Source organism: Drosophila elegans, unplaced genomic scaffold (assembly GCF_018152505.1).
Source record: "Drosophila elegans isolate 14027-0461.03 unplaced genomic scaffold, ASM1815250v1 contig_149, whole genome shotgun sequence".
Lineage (NCBI taxonomy): Eukaryota > Metazoa > Arthropoda > Insecta > Diptera > Drosophilidae > Drosophila > Drosophila elegans.
Genome location: NW_024545513.1, coordinates 4,034,934 through 4,052,848, shown reverse-complemented (window position 1 = coordinate 4,052,848; position 17,915 = coordinate 4,034,934). Strand labels below are relative to the sequence as shown.

Sequence of the window (17,915 nt, the reverse complement as noted above, 5' to 3'; positions counted from 1 at the left end):
ATATTTCGGTGTACAAGAACTAAAGTGGAATCGTAAAAAATGTGTAAAATGTGGGAAATCAGACTAGAGATGGGAACACATCGATATTGCCCCGTCAAGTATCGATGAAACCGATGTTTTGAAAACATCGATGTTGGCATCGAAGTTTCGCCATCTCTATTTGTGCGTTGTTTGTGTCAGATCCAATTGGAGTGCAGTCGCCAGCGAAAGGCTAACAAACAGAATAGAAACCAAACTAAAGATTTTGAGCAGCTGAGCCGCGACTGAGTGCTAGTGTGATTTGTTTTTTTTATTGTTTTAGTGTTAATTGTGCTCGTTTGGCGGACAGAAAAGCAGGACACCTGAAAATCAAATCGGAATAAGTCCAGTTGGAGTTGCCCGAAATCGCAGTACGGACTCCAGTGTTCCGGGGCACTTCCCCCGTCGAAATCGAAAGCCCCGCTCAACCCCGAGAACGACTACCCACTCCCAGCCGAATTAGGGGTTGCAACATATTTGCAGCCAGCACGGAAAAGTCGGTGGAAAACGGTGTGCGGGTGTGTGAATGTGAGGAAAATAAGGGAAGCGCGCTAATACAAAACGCTACTACTGCCCACCAAAGTCCAATCGCCATCGCCATCGCAATCGGAATCGGAGGGCAATCCGAATCCTTGAGAGAATCCTTTTCGCGTGCCATGCGTGACCTCGGCACCAAAATGGCCGAGCTAAAATTCGAAGCTCCGTTGGCAAAGTTCGAGGAGACGGACGAGTGGGGCGGCTGTGACTTCATCTCGAATCAGAACGCCCTCAACGACACGCTCAACCTGAATCTCAAGGATTCCTCCGCCTCCTCCGGTGGCAAGCCGGATGCGGCCAAGCTGCGCCTCCTGGAGGATGCGGTCCGCGATGCGCACGTGAGCAAGAACGGGGGAGGAGGGCCCGGAGGAGCTGGCTCCATCAGCCCCAACTGCAACACGCTGCAGGGCGGCGGATCGGTCATAGACCTGGGCCTGTCCGATGTGGGATTGGTGCCGGGCGAGGCCGCCGGATCGGGTCTGGATGGCCTGGAGAAGCGCTCCTTGACCGCCGGCGGCGCCGACCATGTGGACAACTTCACGGAGACTTTCGGCGGTAGTCTGGAGGACCTGGTTAACACCTTCGACGAGAAAATAACCAAGTGTTTCGGCAACTACGAGGAGAACGTCGAGGAGCTGGCTCCAGTGCAGGTGCGCAGCCAGGAGGAGATCATGAACGAATGCCAGTAAGTCCATTTGCTGTAACTTAATGGGGACTTATTTCATTCTGATAGGGCAGATGCATTTACACCGTACCAAAATGATGTTCCTCAGATTAGTTTTGGATAGCCATTTAACTACTACAACCATTTTGGGTGCTTGAAATCAGAAATTTATGTATTATAGTTCGAGGAACAATCTAATTTGGGTTGCTATAAATTAACAGGGGCAGATGATGTTCGAAAACCAATAAAAAAAAGTCTAATCAGATCGATGGAAACGTTTTTTAATTGACTGAAATAAGCAATGATCTATGTACATATATATATATGCAATTTTGTGTTTTATGATCATCACTTAATAGTAAAGTTGAAACTACCACTATTTTTTTTTTCTCTGTACTGAAAGTTATGTATGCAATGGGTGGATTTGTAGTGTATTCTGTATATTCTGTACCCAAAAATTCACTGCAGAATTAGCCAAGTGTGTGAACCCAAAGTCTAAGGATGCCGCATGCGACAATTTAAAATCCGAGTTATGTAAAGTGCATTCCGCGATGTTTTGTGTTTTTGTGCTTTCGTGTCTATTGCGTCTATTGCGACGCTGCTGGTGGCAAGTGCGCATGCTCCGAATTTGGAGCGCTTCCCCGTAGTTCCCGACCCCTGACCCCCAAACCTCCAACCCCCAATCCACGGCTGGCTGTTTCAGGCCCGGCGCCACATAACGACGTAATCCTGCCCGGTCCGCCAATGGTGGGTGGGTGCTGGTGCTTTCTTGTTGGATCGATAAAAGTGCCAGGAGTTTTCGCTGCTTTCATCCGGTCTTCAGGCGACTGTTGCGCCTAGTGGATGCAACCTGGTAAACCTGGGCACCCTGTAGCACCCCGTAGTTCCAGCCGCAGCCGCTTATGTCGGGAAAGTGGCAATCGCTCAAAGTGGTGTGGAGGAGGGGGTGGGGCAATAAATGATTTATATCCAGTGGCCAGATAAACACTTCACGGAGCATTGGCCAGATAAACGGGAAGAGAGTTGTTGAGAGGTGGTGAGGGGGGACCCTGGGTGAAAGGGTTACGCGGGCGCCACAAGAAACCAGTCTTACTTTCCAGCTTTCAGAGATTCCACTTCGACTCGGATGTCCAATGCAAATCCAGAGATGAGCGAACAACAATAATACTATACAGCTCCTATCTATCTCTTTTTTCTCGGCTGACATCAGCCATAAATTTGATAATCGCGTGCACACCCGCGATCTATGTGCGTGTGTGTTGTGTGTGTTTACGAGCGCAAATACTAATTCACATCCTGCGCAAATAAATAAACACACAGTCGACATTCGCTGAAGGGTAAAATGGAAAAATTATATGAAATTACATTTACGGTTTTATATTATACGCTCATGTAGTTGATTCTGTAAGCTTATACCTTTTCGAAAATCGAAAAAAAATTATTTTCTGAATTATTTCCGATAAACTCCACTAGTTTTTTTTTTATATACGGTCCCGTTTGGTAATATTTAGAAGACAATTTTCAAATAAAATTTAATCATTAAATCGTATTTTTTTTATTTCCTATATTCACTGTACTCAAATGTCTGTACACACATGTGTGTCAAAAGTATTTAGACGTGTTAAGAAACAAAGATTGAAATTCCAGCTGAAAATTGCACGGCCGCAATGAATAATCATTTCAGTATTTGCCCATAAATCAGAATTAATTGATTTTGATATTTTTTCTTCTGATTTACAAATTAAATTTTTTTGAAATGTCTTACGGCCATCATATCAAAAATGGTGGACAGTTTTATGATAAGCTTTATAGATATTAAAAGTAAAAATAATTTAGAAAAATAAACTTTTTTAAAAATTACAAAACATCTTTGTTGATACATATGTCAATCTAAGCAGTGTCAAAAATCTTTAAAGAAAACGCCCTTACCCTATGAAAGAACATAAATTTGGTGCCCCTTTATCATTCCTATGCACCCACCCCTGCCTTCTGGAAACTGTTTAGAGGTGACAAAACTCTGCAGCAACGCAGTCAACCGAAGTCGTTCGCTCTGCTGCAGTTTGTCTTAATTGCGTTTTTTTTGAGCCATGAGTATTCATTGCCACCGCTCTCTCTGCACCTTGGCCTCACCCCCACCCCTCCTTCTTCTGACCCCACCTCTCTCCCTATCTCTCTCTCTCTCTCTCTCATCTACACGAGTGCATCTTGTGCTGCCCAACTAACTGTCACTGCCTTTGTTCTTATGGGTAGAGGGTATTAAGGAGTGTATCGGGCTTACGATACACCTACAAATACGTATTTACGATAAAGTCTTGTTTTCATACAATCGGTTTATATAAATTTAAACTACCAAGTATTATTATTTTATATAAATAATCTTGACGTTATATAAATATCTAAGATTCTGAAATATTTTCCTGATACCATGTCGGTTTTTAAATACCTTGAAAAAGGATTTTCAAATAAAAGTAGCTGGAAAGAAATAAAGACAAAAATCCTTTGGCGAGCAAAGGGTATGGAAAAGCTACACCAGATGCTGTATGCAAATGTTTTATTCTTGTGTGTCGGCGCGTAAAACAAAACTGCGACGTCAACGCCTGTTGTCAATATTTACCTTATTTAATAATGATTCAGTGGAAATTGTGCTGAGTAAGGTTGCCGAAGGTTGAAGGTTACTCTATTGTTCCAGTCCCTTCCTGCTTTCCTGGAAACTTTTTTCTATTTACATCACCCACTCCTTTTTCCCATTCCACCGGTTTCGACCAAGTTTCTAACTGCATTCCGCTCTGATTAGTGGCAGCTGCTCCAAGGACAAAGTTTGTTCGGTTCGTGCGGAAAAGTTGCGTCAACAAGGAAAAGCTCTTGGCAACGGGACAAGAAGAAGAAATCCCGAGTGCAAGATGACAAAAACGCAAGAGGAAAACTCACTTAAAAAACCGAAGATTAAAACACTCTTTGAGAGCAAAAACTCGTTATATAAACAGTTTCGATTTTGAGCACCTTACTTTGCTAAAATTCTTATCGAATAATTCTCCTATAAGCTGTAAAATATATATAATATATAAATATAAAAACGTAATACGCAGAACAGACACGATTAGTAATCGAGTTGATTATCATATGCCCAGTTTGGCTGGGCATTGTGGCACATATAAAATGCGCTCCATATGGCCAGCATTCTTCCGGTTTCTTTTGCCGAACCCAACCGAAAGCAAAGCACTCGACTTGACCGAAAAGGTGCCGATGCTATTGTGACTTCTTGCTCATAATTGAATGTTGCTGGCAACCGGCGACCCACTTTTGCGGCCAAGTACCCAAGCCAAGACCTCAATCGATTGCTGTTTCACAGCGGGGTTCAATGTCCTGCATCCTTCGGGTGCAAAAGTTGCATCTGCCGCCTGTCGCATTAAATCAACCGCACTGCTAAGCATAAGCGAAGATAGTGTATATCGAATATAGGGCAAGGCGGTTAGGACGATATCATTTTCTATTAAAATGGGAATTTGGTTAACAGAGTTCAAGAAATTACCAAACTTTGAAGACCACTCTTAGTTAAAAAATATTACGAATGGTACAAATTCAAATTATTTCTGCTCTGTTAGTTTTAACCCGGCTTTTAGGCTTGACCAAGTTATACATTTTTCCTATTTTGCTTAACACAGAACAGACCATCTTTTTTGCTGCATTCTCTACGTTGATCATAATCATTATTACCGGTGTATTGCAAAAACTTGTTCGCAACCATTTACGGCAAAATGCCAAAAGCTGCTTGGTGTGATCGCTCGCGATCTTAGCAAGTTGCAGTCAGATAGATATGAGCATTCGGTTATTAATTGACCACACGCAATGCCACCGCTCGAAACTCAAGATCTTGCAAATGCCGAAGCGTTGATTTCTCTTAATTGGTATTTGGCTAGGAAACCTGTTAACGAGTTTACGGCCTTCTACGACTATGAAATCAGTTCCAAGATCGCAATGCGTTTAAGAGGCTCTAGAAATGGAATTAAACAGCTGGTTCTGGGAAGAGAACTTAATAAACACTTAAGAGTCGTCTTCTCAAATATGAAACTCACTTACTGGATATATTTTTATCAGTTGAAGCTCGACGCGAGTATAATTGAAAGCCTTCCGGCTTAGGTTTATGAATTGGTCGGTAACTGCTATATTAGTTGGCTGAAACTTAAGCTCACTTCGGGCTTTCTTCAAAGTCTTGACAATAAGGGCAGCCACTGAACTGCATGGTAATCAATTAAGCGGGGTCCCTGCTATAAATAATCAGAAGTGACTGTGCCAGTGGATGGTCTATCTGGGGGTTGGTTAACAGGACACGGCCTAGCGGCCATAATAACCGCCCTTTGACATAAGTGGCAAATAAAAACAACAATAGAATGTATTCACAGAGGAAAAATTTGACCTCGACTGTCTGAAATAAGAAATAAGAAATATTTCATATTTATTTTTATAATCGGCATTTTCTTTCATACATATATAATAAGGTTTCTCTGTGCAACAATATTGCATGAAATGTATTTCTTAAGATTTAGTTTTATACTAAGCATTTAATACTTTACGTCTTATTTTTCTCTGTGTGGCTATGCGACAGGAATTGTAGTCGGGTAGTTTCGGAATCCGTATCCGCTGGATGAGTCATGCCGACAACGTGTCGTATGCGTGTTTTGTGAGAAAGAGCGAACTGGCGCTGAATACTTATCAATTTGAATGCATTATAGTAGGCGGAAGGAACTGAACTGGGTGGAGGTTATGGGTTGGGGGAATTGCATGAGTGCCATTTCCAGGCCACAACGACTTTTCGGACCCGGCCTTTAGGGGTTGCCTGCAAGTCCAAAGCAAGGGGGCCAAAGGACGTTAACCTTTTGGGCATTGTTTGTGAGGCGTCGTCCGGGGACACGAGCCAGCCACTAGGCACACACACTAGACACCCGAAATACACCCACCACCACCATCACCACCCCGAATGCTAATTGCCCGACCTAACCTCACTCAACTTCCCAAGAAGAAACTTTTCGGCCACAATTGGGCGCCATTCGAATATTAGAAATGTCTGACTGCCATCGAAGAGATATCTGATGACTAATCCAGCACAAACACAAGAGCGGAGCTCGAGCCTTTGCCTTTGCGGCAATATTACATCATCAACAATAACACAGGGCAAACAAACAAATAAAATAACATTTGGTATACAGTCAAGGACAAAGCTCGGAGAAAAAAAGAGAGAACAAGTAATGGCGAAAACTGGGGTCGAAAGAGAGTTAAGTATGGGTGTTGTATAATTTAGCCAAGCCTTTGCAACGAAATCTGTATCTGAAACTGCATCGCCATCTGCAGCTGACTCTGGCGTTGAATTGAAGGAGTGCGATTGCAGGACAGAGTGGTGGGAGTGGGAAGTGGATACGGTGCTCCAAGGATGCGCCAAGGATGCTCCGCCAACAGACGACTCATAATAGTCCTTGAACTCAAAACAACAAAGCCTGTCGCCTGCGGGGGCGACTGTGTCTGCTCGTTGTTCAAATAACTCTTTTGCATAACATGACTGACATCTCAACGAATGTTACGCAAATATAAGGCTGAAAAACGTTTCCTTTTGGTGGAGCATAAGGAATTTATAAAAAAGTCGTAAGCCTTTTTTAAAAAGTATTAACACAACTTAGCGAGCAGGCTTGCATTAAAATAGTGAAATAATATAACGTTAGGCTTAAGCTACTACATTACAGCTTTTTGAATTATTTTGTTCAATCTTTCTTCTTCGAATTGGGCTCACAATCTTCGCTTCACAGTAAGCTGCTTCTCCGCGGTCGTTGCTTCTCATCTACAATATTATATATACACACTTTTATGCGATATGTGTGTTACATGTTTTTGTTTTTGTTTTGTTTGCATTTTTGCTGTTATTTGTTTATGGGCCACATAACTGCCAACATTTTCTTCTGCGGTTTCGGACGCTGTTAGATTGCCATGGAAGCCAAAGACGAAGCCATAGATATTTCTCAGTTTCTCCCTCTTTCGAGCGGCTCTCTTATGCGCGTTTTGTTAATGTTAATGGCCTATTTATACAAATTAATTATAAATTGATTTTTCTCAGGCACGCAACGAAAACAAAATGGCAAAGCCTCGCTTAAAAGTGTAAACGGTTTATTTTAATTTTGTTTATTTGCACGAACTTAAAGTATTTACGATCAGATGATAGTAGATGTTGTTATAAAGTATGAATCTTTCGAAAATAATACATAACTTGTAGATACATTTGAGATGAAACTTATGTAATGATGACTTTTTTTTGGATTTCACATCTACAAGACTTTAATTTAAGTTTTCTTTTTAAATTAAGTTTTTTGCTGTGTAGCCTTGAAATCAAATCGAAACCAACTACCCCAGCTCTTTTGCTTTTGTCACCGATGTCATTTTCCGTGTCCCCGATTCTCCATCCCATCCACTCCACTCTGTCCATTAACACACAGCTCGATTTGAATTTGGATCGACTATATAGGCTACGCGACTCCGGTGCCAACGCAAAGTGTGAACAGCCTAAAATTAGAAACACTTTGAAGTGTGTGCAAGACATGATTTTCCTACCTCTCGCTGATGATTTGTATACCCTTGCAGAGGGTATTATAATTTTAGTGGGAAGTGAAGGAGACATTTCCGACCCCATAAAGTATATATGTTCGGACGACTATTTCATATAGCTCCCATGGGAACAATCAGAATAATAAATAGCAACTAATGAAAAAAACAATTTTAACTTCTCTAATTTTTAATTTTAAAAATATTTTTGTTGCACATAGTAAAGGTTTAATAATTCAGAGTTACGCTTTTATTCAAATCGGAAAACGATATCTAATAGCTGCCATAGGAACGATCGAATAACTGAGCTAAACATCATTATAGCTTTAAAGTTTGTAAACATATACACAATTTGAAATTAAGATTTTTAAAGTATATTTAATTTTTGCATTACCTGAAAGGGTATATAAACTTCGGCTTCCCCGAGTTGACTTCCTTTCTTGTTATTTTAGTTTTTACTTTGCAAGTGTGTGTTTTAGTTTGTGGTGGCATTTTTCTATCCATGTATTTGTTGTCACAGTAAATATATACAGCTGGGCTCAAAATTTTAGTGAAGGGCGTGTGAAAAACGCTGCAAAACAGCAAATGGTAAATAAAAACTAATCAAAGATCACAAAACTATAAAGCAATGTTTTAGAATATCTAAGCTAAGAAGTTCTGCTTAGATCTCCAACAATTTTAAAAACCTTTCAATATTGGGTACTATTATTTTGAATCCAGCTGTTTGTGTGCTCATATCTTAGGTTGAAAATAAGTCTCTACTTTTCATAGCAAAGGGGACAGATGAGGGAAAAAGTGAAAACTTTCACACTCTACACAATGAACAATGCAAGCCAACAAACAAAAAATAACGAACACCCCAAAAATTCAACCGATTTACCTGTCTCACTATTCCTTTTTGTCTTATTTCGGTTAGTTTCACTTAGAAAAATGATTTATACTATGTGTTAATATATAATTTCATCTCGTTTCAATTGTATTTTTGTTTTTCGATTCTTGTGGATAACCCCATAGTTGTTTTTTTGAAAATAAAACAGTTTTTATGATCTACCTATTTTTAAATTTGTTAATTAATTAAGAGGTAATAAGTTGAAGCCTCCGTAAAAGGGTATCAAGTAGTCGCCCTCTTGTAATAAGTCAGCTGCAAGTTGCCGAAAATTAAATGTGCGAATGTTGAGCGCGTTGTGGTTGAGTGAAAATACGTGTGAACGAACCTTAAAATACAAAAAAAAAAAAATAAGAAAACAATAGCTGTCGAAACAAATATTTGAAATTGTAAAAAAGTTCGGTGAAACCTGATAGGCCACCGCTCCCTTTCCGTAGACCAAACTTTAAATTTTCAATTCACCTATTAAACATAGTATTGCATTAAAGAACCAGTTAAAGATATTAAACTCTTGATGAATAGTTTTCATATTGGGAATAAATGTCATGTATGTAAGTTATTTATTTATTTCTTGTTAAGAAATTTTGTGAAAACAAAATAAACATTCATCAAAAATCGACGATAAGTCCTATTAGGATTAGAAAATTATTTTGAAGATTAAAAACAATTCTATAAGATGCCAAAGAAAATCTTAATATTTGTGTCTTGCAGTTAGTTTTTTGGGTCTTTTTAACGAAGTTTTCATACCATCTCAATTCCACATTTCCCTTCGAATGCCATAAAAATACTTCGAACCGTATTAGAAAGTTATTTCTTCGTTTTTCGCGGCGAATAGACCCACCATATTATTCATTTCCTATGAAATTCCAATTTGGTTGGAGTCAAAACAGAAATACGAAAATCAGGAAGAAGCAGCACCGACAAATGCCAACCACAATTATCTGAAAAATACAAAATATACAAAGAGAAGAGGAAAAAAGTCAACACAACGTGGGCGAAATTAAGCCAATTCAGTGAAAAGAAAAGGGGGGAAAGTGAAGGGAAGCCAGTGGGACACTTGGACTGTGCAACTGATCATCATCATCATCACCACCATCATTATCATCATGGACATCATCATGATGGGATTGGGATGGCCAATTTGTGCGGCGCTGATTCATCAGCTGGAGACACAAATTTATTCGGTTATCTAAGTACACACAATTAAAATTCATTAAAATATTTCATTTCCATTTTCATCATAAATTTTCATCAACGAAACTTTGTGGTTCTTTACCCTAACCAAATGGCTATTATGACTTTTTCACAATACTTCAAGCGGCTCCCGTCAGTTTATCAAATTTAAGCATTTCTATCTGTTATGGTAGCAGTTTTAGAGTCCCAATAAATGGTTCTGTCATCTCTTAAATTTTAATTTAGACTCACGATAGAGTATTTAAGTCTTCGGTTCTTAAGGCATTTTCTCCTCCTCGCCAATTGTTATTAAATATGATGTTTGTCCAAACGATGAGCTCATGTTTCGTGGGGCGTTTTTCGAGACTAAAACTGCTAATTGTCGGACATGTGAACATGTGGCACCAGGCCCCGCATCCAAATATTAATATTCCAATAGTATAGTATGCCCATAGATTGGATTTGCCACGCCCCGAATTATCGGGTCAGGGTCAGAGCTCCCCGAACCGAAAGATAAGGGGCCGGCCCGAAACGAAAGCGATCCCAAAAAAGAGTTCACGGCACAACGTGTGGCCCGTTTATGATAAGTGGTCAGTGGGTAGATTTAGATTCCATCTTCATAATATATGGGGCCCGTAATTATAATTGCCGATGGGTGATGGGAAATGGGGAATGGGTGCGTGTGAGTCTGAGTCTGTGCACTAATTGCCCAAGTCGATGATGGAAATTTATGGAATGCCTAGGCATTTACCCGGAGATGTAATCTGAATTGGTTGTCAGCGATAAGGAAATGAGTTCTGCAGAGGTCCGAAGTTGATGGCGATGAAATGCCAAGTACTTGAGAAAGTTCCTCATAAAGAGGGATTATCTTTTAAGTATAAATACAAATGTTTTTAATCATAATCATTTGTTTCTTTTCTAGAAACTGGGTTAACTATCTGCGCACCTTTAATATAAGTCCTATGTTCCAATTATGTTGAAGATACCATGAATTCTATAAGATGCAAAAGAAAAACTTCATATTTGTTTCTAGCTGTTGGTCGTTTAGGAATCTTAAACCTGTAAATTAGTTCGTTTCAGAAATTAATAAGGGCTTCAGTTAATTTTGAACAATTCGGACTGAATAAAACCAGGTCATACCCCATTAGTTATACTCATCCGCTCTGACCTAAATTTTCTGGCTGGACTGCCAACACAAATTCAACTGATGTGTCAATTTCAGTGCGTATAAATCCACTTGATACACGACCATTTCCGAGTTAGATTAGCCGGGTCCGGCTTTTCCCAAAGAGTTTTTTTTCTGACGGAGTGAGTGCTCCGTAATTAGTTCGCTTTGATGACAGTTTAAATATTCATTCGTAATCTGTCCGCCTTTCGTCTGCGCCATCCGACATCATGGTGTGCTCCAAAAGTGTTGCCCACATCACATCGCATCACAGACACGTAGAGTATTCATTGAAACACGTATGTATGTATATATGTACATTTATATATTGTATATATATAAATTATAAAGCGGCCTCGACACATACCGAACCGAGATACAGCGCCTGCACTCGACGAATTCACATATATATTTATTAGTGTGGCTGTGCATACGGTGCCTATCACAACTGTATGACAAGAGGCAAGGTTAATCTTTAAAAATCATCTATCTAGGATCACAATTAAATAAAATTAAAGACTTCTAAATTAATATGTTTGTTTATTTTAATTTTAGGTTCTTAAACCAGTTCAAAGCTGGGCTCTTTCTCAGACTTTGCTATATTCATAAAGTTACTATTAAAGTAAAGAGTCATTTAGATATATTTAGAATTTTTTGATAAACTTTTGAGTGGCTTTTCCCTTGACTTAATAATTGCCGTAGTACTCTTGTCTATTGCCAAGAATTGTGTCTTTAAATGTCGTATGCTCGTGAAACACACTGTATGTGCAGATATTATCGTTTACCTGACGCAGTTACCTCTTGACCCCCCTTAACCCCCCTTCTACGCCTTGGACCCATAATCAGCACCCCCCGCGTGTTGTCACGAACAATTTATGCGCTCTGCTTGTTTCGCACATTTCTCATCTTTTCGGCTTTTATTTTCCACTTGCTTTTGTTTTTCCTTTGGCTTCTGTTTTTGTTTCTTGTTATAATTTTTCCAAGATTTGCAAATGCAAAAATTCCTCACCATGCATCGCTGTAATTGTTGCAGTCTTATTTTATACATTTTAAGCAAAAAATTCCAGCGAAAAATCGAAATGGTTGAAGTGGGTGGGGGGTCTCCATAAAATATTATGAGCTAAATTTAAAAATATATTTCCATTGTTGTCATAAATGATATTTGTTCTTTTCGAGCAAATTGTTGCTGTCCAACCGAATGACGTACGGAAGTTCATTTACCCAAGGGGTGTGAAGCATAAAAATAAGGAAAATTTGTCCGAATTCGGCTAATTTCGAAATTGATTTTTCTATTGTTTGTTGAAGGTTTAAACCTCTTGGTTGATAAATTCTTAAATTTGTGACTTGCCCTAATGGCATTGAAATCGTTAGAGTCTGATTTCCCTTTCGAAATTTTGATCGAAATATTCATAGGTGGTAGCCAATTGCGATTTCCACTTACTTTTTCTTTCCTCACCAATAAATCCCCCATTTTTAGTGACTCATCTTCAACTAATCAGCAAAGTGCACTCAATTGCTTGGCAATGTAGAGCATGAATAATTATGGGGTATATCCACTGAGAACCGGAAATCGGTGGCTGTACAAGGCGAAGGGAAAGCGGAACATAGGGCAATTAAATGATTGGCAATGATCATGAAATTTGATAGCAAATGTGCCAGCAAACTCGAAACAGACAAACTGTCTGATTGACAAACTCTTCTGGCAATAAATGTGGGCCCAATGCCAAAGACTAAGGGAATGGAAGGGGAAAACCGTGAAGATTACAGTGAAGTATCTACAAAACGGTCTAAAGATCTAAATGGACTAACTGAGTGCATTTCTTGTCCGATTTTATTATTGTACGTTTAATTTTGAGCAATACAAATAAAATATACCTAATTTTGTTGAAAATTTGATCAGTAAACTGTTACAAAAAATAAATTAAAGAGTTTAAATTTAACTACGTTTAAACTCTAATCAATATGATTAGATGTTTTTTGTTTGTCTTTCAGGTTTTTAATCGCATCATTTCTTCAAAGTTCATATTAAATAATCTATTGCAGTGTTTTTAAGACATTTTGAAGAAAATCAAGCACGAAATAAGTGTTTCTACACTTTTGAAGCATTTAAACTTTTACGAATGTGCGCCTTAAATAAATTTTTCTTTCGACACAACAGTTTTTATCGGCTGAAGCCGACTTTTATCTTTGCCTGTGCACAAGTCATAGTTATCGAAGTGCCACTGCATGTTTATACGAAACTTCCACATTGACATTTGCCACTTTAGCCCAAGATAAAACTGCATCTGCCTCATTATCTTCGGGAACGATGTGCGTGATTGCTGCAAGGCAATTTGTCAGTGGCTTAGGCCTTCCTCAGAAAAGCGGGCAGCACTTGGTAGTTTATTGTGCCAGTTCTTTCCTTATTTCCCGCATGCAGGCCCGATAAGTGTGAGCTCTCGAGTTTTGTGGGCGGCGACAAGTGCACGGAACATTAGTCGGCCCAGGTCCAAATGGGCATTTTCCCGGGCGGAGAGGGTGGAAAACGGTGGCCAAGAGGTGTCAAGAGCTGTACAAAGAATGGCAAGATGATGAAAGGAAAAAAAGAACTCATTACTGCCTGCCAAGGCACTCCAATAAATGGCGTTCCTTTCACTTGCAAAGCACATAAGCCTTAGAGACGGCCTTGAGAGCTCTGCAATTTGCAGGAGCCTTTTTCCTGGCAGTAAAATTAGCTGAAATGTACTATTTACGCACAATTTAAACAAGGTTTTAACATGTAAATAACAATACAGATTCGCTTCGGGGTTTAATTGCAAACTACAACAATCTTTATACATTTTTGTGGGTCACTTTCATACAAGTCATTAGACACATTGAAATGGCCAACATGAATGTTATGGCTTATAAATATAGCAACATTAAAAAACAATAACTATGATCCAAATTTATAGAAATTTTTACTTAATTAGGATCAACAGCCGAGTCGATCTAGCCATGTCCGTCTGCCTGTCAATATGAAAACTTTAAAAGCCAGAGCGCGAGTTTGTTTTAAAACGTGGCCATGCCCAGTCAGTTATAAATATGATTAATATCTGTCGGTTGTTATCTGGTTGTTTGCTTTTCTAAAAACATCTCTCGTACTTTGCCTTGCCCTTCCAGAATGTGGTGGACCATCACAGGCAACTTCGGCAATATTCTGCCCATCGACTGGTCCAAGTCGTACACCCGTCAGATGCACATGCCCACCCTGAATTTGGGCCAGAGCCACACGAAGCAGCAGCAGCAGGCGCGCAACCAGCAGCAGCAACAGCTGCAACACCAGAGCCACCAGGCGTATCCACAGAGCAACGGATCTGGATCTGGATCTGGATCTTCGATGGGACTGGATGCCCAGACTCCGGGCGATGAGTTATACGACCTGGCCAGCGAGGACGAGGCGGTGGCCAACGACCTGGACATGCACGCCCTAATCCTAAACCAGCCGATCAAGACCATGGAGGAGGTGATCAAGGAGATCGATGACATCATGGACGAGGCCGAGAGCCCGCTGGACGAGCCGGACAACTGCGATTCGGAGGTCATCGAGAAGGCGCGAGAGGTCCTGGGAGCGCCCCTCTATGCGGAAAGTAAGTATACCGATGTACATAAAGCCCATAATCCGTAATTTAATTTTGCAGAACTGCAGTATTTGACCACGACACAGCTGAACGAGCTATACGTGGAGATGGAGGTCCTAATCCAGGAGCTGAGCGAGACGCTCATCAACGAGCTGGCCCTGCGCGACGAGCTGGAGTTCGAGAAGGAGCTGAAAAACTCCTTCATCTCGCTGCTCCTGGCCGTCCAGAACAAGCGGCGACAATACCATGTGGAGAAGAAGCGCGGCAAGTTCCAGGGTAAGTTTCGTATTCCCAAAACTTGAATTCCTATCTTGTCTAAACTATTAATCCACGCAGGTCCCGAGCCCAAGTACTTGACCACCGTCATTCCGTATCACCTGGAGAACGGCACGCCCAATAATCAGTCCCTTCAGGTCCTGATCAAAAGTGAGTATTTGGGATTAAATGAGCTATACAAATCGGTGCACACCTTTAGGCTTTAAAGTCAAAAAAAAAAAAAATTCTAGTTCATCTGGACACTATAAAAATGTTGTGGAAATTATATAGTAATTTATTAATTGAAAACGGCAAGGCCGATTTTTCTTTTTCAAATTGCTAAAAGAAAGTTTATGCCAAAGAAAATTTTTACATTTAAAACATTTCAAAGTCAATTTTAAAAGTTTTAAGAAACGCCTCGATTTGCACCGTTTTCCTCAATAGTCATACTTGAGAACCCACTAATTCCGATTCGTCCCGATCTCTTGCAGTTCTCAAGGCCATCAACGAGGACAGCCCGACGGTGCCGGCCCTTCTCACGGACTACATCCTGAAGGTGATCTGCCCAACATAAGCGCATAAGCCCTAGGAATTGGATCCCCAGCTATCGCTCTATCTCTCTGTCTGTGTTTATACAACTATACCGTACATCTATTTACAACTTGCATATACACACACCACACACATAATTTAATGATTAGTTTGTACTTTAACTTATTGTTCTGAATGCAATCGGTGTACTCAGGCGAAACAATTGTTAGCATTGAGCAGGAGAAGATATTCACATAAACAGCAGGAGTGCTCCAGGAGGAACCTCTGGGGATTTGAGAACGCTTCTTTGGATGTGTCTAAACGCTCTACGATCTACGATCTATTTAGGCACCGAAAATGGAGTTCTCCAATCGCCATAGTCCTTTCCTTGGCCAATCCTGATAGAACAAAAATATGCAACAAAATATACATGTAATACATACATATAGACACTTATATATATATCTAACGAAATATTTACGGTGAGCGGTCTATAAGAACTAAGCCAGTCCTCCCATGGCAACAATACTCACTTCACTTTCTCCCAAAAAGGTCGAAGAAGTTACTTATACTAAAGAGCATTCGTATTAATAATACAGCAGACTCCAACTAAGCTTAAAATTTATATGATAAATGCATCTGAAGCCAGACGCAAGTTCCGCGTCCGGTAAAGCTTGATATACTTCATCTATATGTGTAATATCCAGATCAAAAACCATTCGCTGCTTGCATTATGTTCGCCAAGCTTTCTGTAATCGAACGATATCGGGCTTATCTGTGTGTTCGGCTGCCAATCCCTATCCCTAGTTTGTAAAATAAGTAACTTGTTTGTAATATATTGTATAACTTGATTGTAAGAGTTGTATATGACCTGTATGTCCCTGGTAAATCCGCCGTTTCCAAATGTGTTCCGAGTGCAATTTATATCATTTGAGACGGGCATCAGAAAATCAGAATCAGTTGAAGAAATTGTTTTAGCTTCGCTTTAAGTTTTACTTTACCTAATTTACTCATTTTTATTGTTTTTCGAGGCCATAATATGCGTTCTGTTTTGTTCAAAACAATTGTTTAATATAAATGAAGGAAACACAAATTTAATTTTAATTTGCATAGAAAACGCTGTGTTATTTACTTTTACCGAACAAGCATAAATACAATTAATAATAACTATAAAAAAAATAAAAAAAATAGCTAAAAAACAGTCAGGCGCACAGTGCTCTTCTTTTTATTATAATTACCAATAAAAGGATCTTTTTTCTTTACCATTTAAGCTACAAATCACACTAAAAAAAGCAAACGTAAAACGATAAACAATTAAGGAGGATTATAAAATATATAAAGTTGCATCATGTCAAGTCCGAAAAGAACCACACTTACATACATATATCATGTTTCACATCTCACACGACAAAACGTTATGGAAAAGGAGCTGACAGAGCGAAGGAGGTCGAAGTTTCCAGCCCATTCGATTGGCTCTTCAAATTGAAGATAAATGAATCACATCTAATGCAAATCTTAGGTACCTTTGTTAGAAAACGATATGCAAGACATACATACCTAAAAATCGAAAACCTATATGAAAGACAAAAACACACACAAGAGAAACTGCATAAATGTTTACGACTTCATATACAAATTATAAATGTATATCAAATATGATCGCGCTTTATAAATAAAATGAAAACGTATTTACTAAAACGCAAAAATTTAACTGAAATATGACTTTTTTAGGTCTCTGCAAAGTAAAGCAAAAAAAAACAAAAAAAAAACAAAGGCTATATAAATCATGTAATATGATACAAAATTAAGAAAGAATCCCTTAACTGTACGTGTATTTGTAAATTATTTAAAGAGTCCATGTTAAAGTCGAACGAAAAAAATGAAATGACAGCCTAGAAAGGAAATTATATTTATTTGATAAATTAGTAAAAGAGAACACAAAATACATAGTTCTGTGTACAATGGGCAAACCGAAAAACTTTTAAATTGCTTGAATAAAATGAAGAAAAACTATTTTCTTGCAGTTGGTGTTTGGGGACTTTAATTGGATTGCATTCCGTGATGTAGATCGCACAAATTCAATGGTTACCATGATTTAAATTTTCAGCTTTCTACCAACTTTAATCGAATTTTCCTGTTGTATTAACGGTAATGTATAAAAAAATCAATAACATGCAATTTTTTTTCATATTTTCGATTTTAGCTTGATGTACTCTCAATATTTTGAGATCCTTGACCCAATATTTTTATATTTAAAAATAATTCAAGTAAACAAGTGGATAAAATCTTACTAAGAACTGTTACTGGCTTGAAATTTTCGAGAATATACAATTTTTTATATTTTCCAAACAAACATGTTGTGGCTTACTTTTTAGTATATTTTCGCATTTTCTTACTCAAACTGGCGACCATGTAGCGAGAATGGTTGCATCCAACCTATAATGTCTTTACTGTACTTTCTGGTTGGTTAAAGTCTCCGCTAATCGCTTTCCAAAGACTTCTACC

The 17,915-nt window shown here is 39.1% G+C and overlaps 1 protein-coding gene across 1 annotated transcript; it reads left to right on the top strand.

Moving 5' to 3' along the window:
* The first annotated feature begins 169 nt into the window (after nt 1-169).
* LOC108136293 (fasciculation and elongation protein zeta-2) lies at nt 170-17,423 on the top strand. The gene is made up of 5 exons (XM_017257379.2): nt 170-1,240; nt 14,167-14,633; nt 14,685-14,900; nt 14,961-15,050; nt 15,371-17,423. Exons 1-5 carry the CDS (start codon nt 675-677, stop codon nt 15,451-15,453), a joined length of 1,422 nt encoding a protein of 473 aa, XP_017112868.1. The 5' UTR covers nt 170-674; the 3' UTR covers nt 15,454-17,423.
* Nucleotides 17,424-17,915: the final 492 nt, after the last annotated feature.